This window comes from Pleurodeles waltl, chromosome 6 (genome assembly GCF_031143425.1).
Source record: "Pleurodeles waltl isolate 20211129_DDA chromosome 6, aPleWal1.hap1.20221129, whole genome shotgun sequence".
NCBI classification, from domain to species: domain Eukaryota; kingdom Metazoa; phylum Chordata; class Amphibia; order Caudata; family Salamandridae; genus Pleurodeles; species Pleurodeles waltl.
This window is the reverse complement of record NC_090445.1, coordinates 219,807,729-219,819,594: the sequence shown is the minus strand read 5'-3', so window position 1 is coordinate 219,819,594 and position 11,866 is coordinate 219,807,729. Positions and strand designations below refer to the sequence as shown.

General features: G+C 40.2%; 1 protein-coding gene across 1 annotated transcript in view; it reads right to left on the bottom strand.

Annotated features, from left to right (window-relative positions):
- Nucleotides 1-5,324: 5,324 nt before the first annotated feature.
- MEIOC (meiosis specific with coiled-coil domain) overlaps nucleotides 5,325-11,866 on the bottom strand; it is a 519,392-nt gene continuing 512,850 nt past the window's right edge. The window contains exon 8 of the mRNA XM_069242027.1: nucleotides 5,325-5,551. Coding sequence (XP_069098128.1) covers nucleotides 5,325-5,551 — 227 coding nt within the window. The remainder of the gene's footprint in view (nucleotides 5,552-11,866) is intronic.

Here is an 11,866-nt window from a genome sequence, read left to right as displayed (position 1 = left end):
TTTTCACTTTCTCTTCAGAAGTACACTCAGATGCTATCCAAGGATCCAGGGCCTGTAAATGCACCTCGTGGAGATCAGGAACTCACTCCAAGAGAGGCCAGAGGGGCTAAGACAGGTCCAGTTACAGCAGGTCAGGTGGGAAGTTGCAGGGAGGCCAATGAAGCTTGTTGTGTCCCTGTAGCTCACATAGGTTAGCCAGGTGACTCTTGGAGTCACTCTGGTATAAAGGCAATTAGGTCCAATTTTCCTTCTTAGACAGTAATTTAGTTCCTCAAGCTGCAGGGAAGTCTTTCTTCTGTACCTTCCACAGGCCCAGGAGTGTTCTGTAGAGCGGCTCTTGAGGTCCTATTTATACCTAGTGCTAGCCTTTGCCTGCAGCAGCTCCTCCAAAAGGGCAGTGGAGTGTCGCCCCCTTGCCAGCAGCAGCCGCTGCAAATCCTTTAACAAACAAAACGATAATAAACATGTTTATTATCGTTTTGTTTGTTAAAGGGGAGGGGCATTGGGGATGACGAGGATGAGGGGAGTGCACTGTGCCGTCTTGGGCCAGTCAAACACACATGCACAGTATGCTCTCTCCAGCCCAGCACTGCGTTGCCGGGCTGGAGAGAACAGGCACAGGCTCCCAGTCTGCCTGGGAGCGCCCTGGCTGGGTGCTCCCAGCCAATCCTAACACTGCTGTGAGCTGGGAGCCTGTGCCTGTAGCGACAGGAGAAAGAGGAGCGGCACAGCAGCAGATTAGGTAAGTTTTTATTTTTTAGTTTAATTAAATTTTAACCCCTCCTACCCTCATGCACCTCACCCGCCCCTTGTGAGCATAGCGAGCCACGACAGGCCTTTGTGTGAGGAGATTCTCTATACTACCACCACAGCTGGTTCCAGAACATTCTTCCCCTCGCTCTATCAAGCCTCCAAACTGTGTGGGGTGACAAAAGTCAGGATTGGCCTGGTGTCAGATTCTTCTGTGTGTGCAGGAGGCAAGACATTTTGAAATTGTCTGGAAGCAATACACAAACCTTAACAGCTGAACCATTAACAGTCAAGTGACCCAGGACACTAGCAGAAGGCACAAATGGTTAGGAAAAGAAAATGCCAACTTTGTAAAAGTGTTATTTTCAGAATTGTGACTTAAAATCTGACTTTATCATTAAAGAGGGTTTTAAATTACAATTCGTGTGACTGTAAACAGCATATCTCTGTCTGTTCCCAATCCAAACTTATTAAATGTAATAAGGTAACCCAGTGTTAGTCAATGGAAAGATAGGCCTTACAACAGTGAACGACTTTAGGAGGTTTTTTTTTACTGCCAGGACATGTAAAACTTGAGCACAAATATCCTACATTTTAAATACCATGTACCTTTCTCTATAAGCATTACGGGTCTACCTTAGGGGTAACTTATATGTATTATAAAGGAAGGTTTAGATCTGGCAAAAGGTTTTGCCAGGTCAATGTGGCAGTTTAAAACTGCACTACAGGCTGCAGTGGCAGGCCTGAAACATGTTTTAAAAATCTACTACTTTACACTATGAGTGCTGCAAGCCCATTAGTAGCATTTAATTTACAGTCCCTGGGTACTTGGTATACCATTACTAAGGACATACAAGTAAATTAAATGTGTCAATTAGGTGTAGAACAATTTTACCAAGTTAGGAGACAGCACAAGCGCTTTAGCAATGATCAGCAGTGGTAAAGTTCATGAGTCTTAAAGTCAAGAGACAAAGAATTCAGCAAACAAAAGTGGTGAAGGCAAAAGGCTTGGAGGAATACCACACAATTATGTCAGGTGTACTGTGTCCATAATCTGTTGTAAGGTTGACAAAATTGGACAAGCACCTGCATGACATCAGAGTCTTTATAGCTACAACAGGATGCATGGGAGAGAGGAGGAGGATTATCTGTGACGAAGGTCTGTGTCTAATGCTCATACTATTGGCAATCATCCTCTTCTTCCAAGGCCAAACTCCAGGATGTAACACATATCCAACTGTGTAGGGCTGTACGCAGTCCCAGAGGCGTCCTAGTAGTTGAAATCTCCTTCCAATTCAGAGTCCAGAATTTGGTTGGGAAGGCTTGCCATCACCTTAATAGATCAAAAAGTGACTGGTGTATACAAAAGCATCAATGACCATGTCATCAACAGCATAGATGATGAAGTAGTATTTTCATGGACGGTGAAAGAAGGGTCTCCGTTAACTCAGTGAGGAGAGACATCCTTGGTGCCATGATTTATGATGGCTCCGTTGTTGAAGGAACTGTTATTTACTGGAAAAGGTTTTGGCCATCAACAACAATCTATTCACAGTCGTCAACAACAATGTTTGTCATTGGTGAGCACTGTAGTTCAGTAATGATATAAACAGAGCTGGACTTTTGTGCAGGTTTTTGGATGTTCTGTCTAATGTTATTTTTCTGAAGAAAACCCTGGTCCTTTTCTGTGAGGAGGTGGCCGTTGGAGCTTTAAGGTGGTTAAGCCCAGCTCAGGAAACTACACGTTTTTACTATTGTGCTGCCTTTGTGCAAGTAGTTGGTGAACCACATTTCACAGAATCGTCCCCAGATGAGGGGGAATCCCTCTTAGAGGGTTATTTCTTCAATTCCAGTACATGTAGGGCCAACCTCCTTTCCCTATCCTTCGTTCTGTGAAAGAAAGTTGTACAAATGTCTCAGTTGCAGCGTGATACCACGGAGGTCATAACTGTTGTTTTCGTTCTGACAACAGGTAGAGAAGGATTTAAAAAGGCATTTTTTCTATCAGTTATGGGGCTGGCTAAGTTCCACGAAAGATCAGAGCAGAGGTCTTCTCAAGGTCTCCCTCGCACACAACGTGCAGTAGAAATCAGGGCATCTAAGGGGGAGTACGAGAGCTTGGCACACCCACCTCAATGGCCAAAGTCTGGGCTAATTCAGATCAGTTGGATGTGCTGCTAAACAAACATTGTTGTTGAAGCCTATAGCCATTCAACACTGTTTATAGCTATTTAAAGTTACTGGGGATTCCCAGCCCAACGGCGGGGAATGATTCAAGCATGTGAAGTCTTGAAAGATTCAATACAGGAGAATCTGTACTTACCTCATGACTCTTCTCCTTGGTGATGAAACCAATTTTTCTTCAGGGATTGGAACATTCATCCTCTGCATGCAAGCCAGATGTTTATAGAAGGACCATGCACCAGTGGTAGCACACAGAGTGCAAGCTGCTGCCAAAATCTGGTGGCACAACAAGGAAGATCACTGTGACAAACTACATCATTCACAAAAGAATGAGGACATAACGGGGAAAATAGTAGCTCTAGGTAGTGTGGCCTGGTCTCTACTTAAGGAAAACTGTTGTGCACTAGAGAAGCATATGTGGCACACAGTTTGCTGGCAAACACTGGGCTAGGAAGGGCACATATATCAGCAGCAACCGGGTGCAGATACACACAGAACTGGTGTGCAAGCTCGGCATTGACACAGCTAGTTTTCAATCCCACTACTGGGTGACATTATACCCCACAAGCTGAGATAATGGGAAAAGACTAGGATGTTAGAGTATTTGCATTTCCTGAGGCTTAAGTGTGCACCATGTACGTTTACGTTTGCTTATTGCACTGTTAACCGAACTGAGGAAACCTTTGTTTCAGGTACTCACTTGTGTTCTCCTTTCCAGTCAATAAAGATCCAAATTTACATAACTCTTCCTTTTAAGGAATCATTTCCCTGCTGGTATGAACAGAATCTAAATGAACTGGTTATACATTTCTTGATCGATTGCTACTATACACCATATTGGACATGGGGTCCCAAACCATCCATACTAACTATATTGTACAGTACCAGACACACAAACGGAACACAATAGATTTCAACATGGATTTGCTCTTAAAACATACGTCAGTGTATTTATTAGATCCACGAGTAGATTTAGTCCACTGTTAAGCTATTTCTCTTTCAAAAACAATCAACTCATTTTATGCCAAACTTAACAAGTTGTCTTGTGCAGTGACTACAGTGTGTTATTCTGAAGGATACATGCTGCCTAGCCCATGTAATTCATTCAAGCTGTTGTGTATGTCAATCAATGATCAAAACAGTTTTACCACAGAATTTTCTGCATATTCATTCACTTTCTTCCTCACATCATCTAAACAAAATTTGTATGGTGATTGAAATTTTGCATTCGATATTTCTAGTTCACGGAAGAACAGACAACATTTAAAACATCAGGTTATCTAGCAAAGGGTAGTTCAACAAATTTTATCTGCACATTATAGGTTAACTCTATGCTAGATATATTAAAACCCTAGATCTCCAGAGTCACATAATAGCAACGTTTCACACTTATGAATAAATTATTCACATTCAAGATAAGAGATTGAAACATATTACCTACATATTCTGTTTGAAAATAAAAAAATACAGTAAGCTAACCAAAAAGCATAACTGCACAAATAGATTTAAACACATTTCCAACTAAACCACCTACAAAACATTTGTGAAAGTATACCTTATAACCATGTGAAATCTTTAAAAGAGTCAGGACTGGTTGCAAGAACATTACATTTCAAAGAAATCATTATTTCTGTAGCTGTGCAACAATGTTTAAAAGATGATTCATTGAAGTTCATATTTTGATTTAAGTTAAATATTTAAAAATCAATAGGATGTAAAGAAAATGAGTTAACAATTTAGCAAAATTAACCAAGGATGAATTAAACTCATTCTATTATTTTGTATCTTGCATGGTTAACAAAATTACGCATTTCTCCCTAATTAAAGAGTTAAGGTTTCTGTCCATATATTTATGTTGCAGAATATTTAAATTCATAAATAAGGCAATTATTTAAATAATTATATTTGTACATGAACGCTGTCTAACAGTGTAACATGTATTCCAATTGTTTCCTGGAACTCTCCAGTTTGTAAATAAAATGTCTGTATTTTACAATCAAAGCTGGTCTCTTTCTCCCCAAGAGTCTGGCATTTCGATTCATTATTTGAAATAATATTTACTCAGATAATTAACAGAGAGGAGAGGAAATATGGCAATGTGTATATTGGAATTTTCCAGCTACATTTAGATATACTTTGTTAGGATATTATTATTGATCTATACAAACAAATAATCTTTGTTCCCACAGACAATGGGCTCCAAGGCTGGTCAACAATTTAGCAAATTTCTCATTCAACTGAAGAGTTCTCAAAGAGGTTTAACAGTCTTCATTAATATTATTAATAGACATAAATGTGTGAGAAAAACAGTAACACTACAGTTAAAAAAAGGTATAAGTCCACCTGATACAACAATAAAATATAGTTTCCACTAATTGTTTCTAACAGCATCAATTCTTGTTTGTTTCAACTCTTTGGTTATTGGTGCTGCAGTTCATGTTCTCATATGCTTTCTCTTCCAAGGTCACCATGTCTTGTAGCACCCTCTCAATATCCATGGGTCCAGTTGTATGTGCAGTCTTTGGTAAGGTCATTTGAAGTGCGCACCAAAGGGCTGTACGAGCTTTCCGTGTGGCTACTGACATCTCTTTTATAGATGAAGCAAGAGCAAACACATCTGGAAGAAGACAAAAGTAATTATAGACCATATTTCTCATAGACCTTAACCACTACTGTGTCTAGGTTTTTAATATTAATAAGTAAGGTGAACTATTTAAGTATTGACAAGCAGACCTTACTTTCACATTTCAGAGTTCATGGATCTGTTTTTCAGGGACAAAGCTACTTACTCAACTTAATCCTGCAACACATCTATAAAGGGGGGGAGCAGAGTTATAATGAGGCAAGGGGTGGAGAGTTCCTATTTGTTTATAGCTTTGTTTTTGTTTACTAATCAATTTTATGGAGCTGGACAAAATTTGCCCAATGGCATACTTAGCCTACTCTTGGTTTTCTCAATTTCAGGCATGTCCATTTGGAGAACACAGACTAAGGGAGGTGGGGTTTAAGAAGTAGCCATTAGCTAATAAATCATGCACCATTTGATGCCTACACACATCATTTGCCAAGCATTTAGCAGTTTTAGCTTTCTTTTGATCATATAAAGTTTTGCAGACATATACCTGGGGGGGGGGGGGAGAAGATAAATTGAGGCAATAATAGTTGCATTCACTAATAACTTTGGCACAGTTTTCAGTGATAGCACTAAACACAAAAGTTAAAATCTGAGATATGTTTCTGGCAAAACCACAGAAATTCGCCAGTTATGTTTATGAACACATAGAAAAAATAACCAACAGTCTCCACTATGTTGCTGTCCTGTTAATTATTTGTGGCTATCTGTGCCGTTGGCAAACAGGTGTTTGGTGATGGTGCCTTATGATTAAGGCTCCCAGTTATTTTTATTTTTACAGATAAACACAGACAGAAAACACAATGTTTCCTGTCTGTATTTATTTTTAAAAGCAGAAAAATACTGAAAATTGTGCTTCTTGTGAGCAGCTCTTTATTCAGTCTCTTAGGAATTCCAGGACAACAGCTGAGCGGATAGACTAAATCAGGAGTTAAAAATAATTTGTGGTTTCCCTAAATACAGGCATACGTTAACATATACTTGTAGTATAATGCTGATATGTACCTGTAGGTGTAGTGTTTTGCTATATTTCCCTGCTTAATTTGGTAAAACAAGACAGGCATCTCAGCAAGAGGGCATGGTTGTCAGTTAAATAAATGTGGAAATATATCATTTTTGACATTTATTTTCAAAACAGAAACTAAATATGATGGCCCAAAAATAAATATGGATGCATACAAACAAAATACAAACATAAATGGTAAAAAAGAAATACCATAAAAACGTGAGTCCTATTTATGATGCATGTGCTCATAAACATTACTCATTAATTTCAGTAGTTTTAAATGTTTGAGTCAGAAACATAATTCAGTTTGTAACTTTTTTTCAGTGAATATGTTTTTTATGATGTACTTAAACTTAATTTTGAACCCCCATTATGCATAGCCTTTGGCCATGTGGGGTGGAGTTTGGGCACAGGGCCTGGCCAGAGGGTGGACTCTGTGCCCTACTTGAAGCGGACACTGGACATGAGATCTGGCCTGTGGCCAGGCCTTGCACTCTATATGCTACTTTCCTAGCAAAGCCAGACACTTATTTCAGTGCTAGGTTTCCTTTTTTATTTTCTTGATTTTATATATATTACATGAAACGTGCAAGGGTAGCATAAAATGGCTGTCTAATAAAACACCTTAGATGGCCGCTCAGGAACTACTTATGTGCTGTTTTCTGAGTTTTTTTATGCAGGTGTACCTTTTTTTTTTGCAACACACCTGGGTATCCCTGATCACCGCCCTGGGGTCTGTCATCTTTAGAGTTGGCCCACCATGACTGTTGAAAGCATTTTTCCACAGCACGAAACTCATGAGTCAGAACCAACTTGCGAGTTTCAAGATGGGCAAACATTTTTTCAGCCTTAATCCAGCCAATGACAAGTCAAACATAAAAAATGTGACTGACATAATTCGTGTTTGGTGACTTGTGAGTTAAAACTGCAGAGATGTACATCCTTTAAAGCTTACTCTGGAACACTTGTATTAAAAAAAACATTTATCTCTAAAACAAACATCTGAATAGCTTTATACTATACAAAAAAACACCCTTCCTAAATAAAACTCTTTTATGCCTATTTTTGTGCATATGCGTTTGGCAGTTTTTGCTGAACACATAATGGTAAATTTTCTATGGGTGCTAAAATGAAACATAACTGTAATTTCCACCACCCCTTAACTTTTTGTCCCTTGCAAAAGGATATTCAGAAATCTTGGCATACCAAACCTTAACTAAGTAGACCACACAGTTTGATGCAAATCTGTTCACTGGTCAAAAGTTAAAGGGAAACGAAAAAAAAAATCTTTCAACATAACACAATGGTGACTGATAGTATGCATGTATGTGTGGATGTATGTATTAATATATATATTATATATATATATTATATAAATAAAACAATCAGAGGTGGATTAAACTACCCCTTATCGGTGGTTGTGAAAACTGTCCTAATGATATTGGTGATGGTGCTGAAGCTATTGTACTTGTTTCAAAACATTTCTTTCCCTCTTCGCAGGTCATTCATCTCCCAACTACACTCTCTTATGTATATCTTAGCACGGGCTGTCAAGGTACCACACATTAGTTAGTTGAGTTAAATTACAAAAACCTTACGACTGTGGGTGGGTTGTGGGTGTTTGAGGCACCCAGTTTTGCGGTATACTATCTTGTTGCCCAGGCTCAATGTTCCCATCACTGGATACACAATATCCGCTGGGTGCCTCATGTGGATCTGGAAAGTGGCCTAGTAGACCCGGACCCCATTCAGGTACACCTTTACTGCCAAACTCCTTATTCAGACAGGGAGATTCACAAGGTCAAATGCTCAGGCTGGGTGCTGACACGGCTGGCAGAGTTCTGTGGTGGATCGCATGGTTTGCAGCCCAAGCTGAGATTGCTTATGATCTACATTCCCATGTTTCTTCTCACTCGGGCTCCTTTCTGTGTTGAAACGTAAAATGCTTAAATATATGGGAGACTTCCCAGATCGTAAATTCCTCCCTTCGGAGGACTTTGTTGGCTCTCCCTCCTCTCCATGATAGATATACTCAGCTATTATAACCTCACACAAGTTTTAAAACAGTTACTGCCCAACTTTCGGACGCTACAGCGGATTTGGAGCCTCTGACTTTCCTATTAACAAACCCTACAACTACGCACAATATTATCACATGTACATCATGCTGCCTCTCAGCCAAAATACCATTGCCGTATGCTGCGGTCTGAAGATCTGGGTCGAGACATCACTGATAAACCAGGGTCATTTTTGATGTGGTCTCATTAGAGATATTTCTCCAAATGGAAAATTCCAGTTCAAATACTATAAATACATAGAGTATATTATACTTTAGTTACTATGATGAAGCATGGCATGTCGGTCAACTCTTCCTGCCGCAGATGTGCTGCTCACACTGCAGATTTCCTCCATCTTGCATGGTCATGTCCCTGAACTGCAGCCTTTTGGGCTTCTGTGATGCACACTTTAAATATTATTAAAGACAAGGCGGTCCCCAATTACTCCCGTTCTGCTTTTTCTGAGGGTTGTGATAGGTACCCCAAAACACTATCAGAAGCTGTTAGTGATGGTTTCCCTATTAGGTCGAAGACAGGTTGTACTGTCTGGGGGAGCACAGGTTCTCCAAATTTCAAGTGTTGGTTGAAGGACACGATTATGTGTAGTGAAAAGGCTGAATTATATGCTAAACTCCTTCCGCCTGCCTCTCGTACAAGAGATTTTGGGGCCCTCTCTCCACGCCTATGTGGGAAGCCTAGATGAATCCAAGACACTGGCATAACTCTCTATATCATGGGCACTCGCAAACATTTTCCAAGAGGCCACAAAGTTTGGTCTGTTGTGTGATGGAGGGCCGCATTGATGCTAGCAGAGTGGGCATCAAAGGGAGGAGGTGGCTTAGGCGAGGCATAGGTTGTGGGGGTATAGTAGGCAGTAAAGCATATAGGTCAAGTAGCTGAATCCCACAGTGTGAAGCCAGAAAACATGGCATTAATCTCAGCTTCCCCTCTTGACCAAATTGTGTGATCCGAGGCAATCTTTTTATTTCACGTTCCCTTTTTTTTCTTCATTTTTGTATGTAAGAGGAGCTCACAATACATGACTTCAGGATGTGTGCTGTGCAAACCCTTCTCCTGTGTTTGATTTATTAAATGATGAAGTTGTTCATGTATAATAGGAAATGAGGCCAATCAAAGAGTGCAGATAACAACTGACTTGCCTCTTGTTTCACTATTGACCTTGTTATCAAGGTAGGCGAAAAATTAATGTTTCTGAATTTATTTTGAAATCACTTAAAAAAAATACTTCTCCATGCACTGATATAATCTGATGTACTATGATGAAATGTTTTTGCGTGATAATGAAATCCACTTTTTGAATTTTTAAGAACCCTTATCATAGTTGTAGACGTGTTGCAAGATTTCTTAAAGAATGAAGGTGTTCCTGCAGTTAAGCGGTGCAGGACAACTTCCTTACTTCATAGTCAAATAATGTTTGAATAAAGGATTGCCTGTTCATTTAACATCTTTTTAACATTAGCGCTCAGTCGAGTAAACAGCAGCCTAGTGCTACTGGTGCCCTGGGGGCCGCATGTAAAGGTCAAAAGGGCCACACGAGGCCCCGTAGCTGAACTCTGCATATCACTGCTGTATATTAAGTGCTGATTGTGGCAAAGAGATGGTACCTTGGTAGGATTTCCATTTTTGTCATTTGGCGTAAAGCTGATTTTAGGGGGCTAGGGAGGGTGAGTTGGGACATATTTCTCTAATGAAGTTAAAGTGTCTTATTACTCTGCAGGGCTATTGCATGATGTACTGTGGTTGATTCATGTTGGCAATTATGTGTTACTTCAATACAATAATATATTAGTAGGTAGGTATAGTTAGGACCTAGTTTCCACAGGAAAAGTGCTTTTTGTTTAGCTAATAACTATGGTGCCGGTTGACGAATCCTTTCAAAACTAGTTTGCGCCACTCACTTCAGCTGCTGTCTGGAAAGTTGTATGTGATTCATCAAGCGGAGCCTGTTACTTTGTGTGGAGGACCTTACCTGTAATCTGAATTCCGCATTATTGAAGTCATAGATATGGATTATTCTCACCTACATGGAGGGACACCAGAACATTTGTTTTACAAAAATAAAGTCTTTGCAATGAACTGGAGATAAAAGTGCTCATTATCCAAATGCAGGCTTAAGCAACAAAACCTAAAGAGAAAAAGTCTCCTTTAAATGCTCCAAAAAAGTGTTTTATAACAGGACTTGTACAGAAAGACCTTTGAAACTATCCTATACACTGATAGCAACCAAATGTACTTTTATGGAGGCAAATTGCTAATCCGACAGTGCCTGATGAAGGCACTGAATGACTAGATCCTACTGGCACAACACTGATCATGGCCATTACGAAGACAACAGAAATAGAATATTTTCCACTTGAAAACAAAATATGTTCTTGTAGATGGTCTTTTCACCTCCTTTAGGTTGCTCATACTTTCTTGTGGTCAATTCAGGTGGCTTTATTGCACAATTTTAGGAATCATGTTGCCAAATTCAAGAATGTCACACTGAAATATTGTAACTATCCTTGCATTATGAAAAACACATTAGATTTGCACAGAGACTTCCTGTGAGGTTTGAAACACTAGCTTGCACGCCGCATCATCAGTATGATAATAGCGGGCAAGATCCACAGGAAAAAGGTACACCCTAGGCAAGTATTAGTAATGGATTAAACAGAGTCGACCATTAGGGGATACCTCCTTAGATTGCTGGCAGCAAAAGTTCTATACGTGGTCTGGTATGTTCTCACCCAAATCGCCCTCCCATGCTAAGCATGCCCTAGAGGACTCAGTTACCATACACTCCCCATTACCACATTATACAACCTGGAAACCATATGCTAAAAAAATGGAATGCAAAACTCACCCCCAACCCACACTACCACCCAAGGACCCTTAGGACTGAGGAAGTACTAAAACCCCAGCCTGGGGACTCACCCGTGTGCAGACTAGAAATCTCAGGTCAGTGTCCATAGGCTAAGTGGAGAAGTCGTGGTTGAAGTTTTCGTGTTTCAGGATCCTTCCCAGAGGACTCAGAGAAAACCCGTTGGGACAAGGAGTTTAGATAGTGCCCCCACCCGTGGATACCCAGAACAGTAGAGTACCTACACTAGGGAGCCCAGGTGCATAGGGGTGAAGTCGTGTTGGAACCTCTTGCTGAAGTCAATGGGGATCTCGGTTGTCCAGCTGCTGTTGTGACCTTTGGACCAGGTCGGTGGACCATGGCGTGGATTCTGG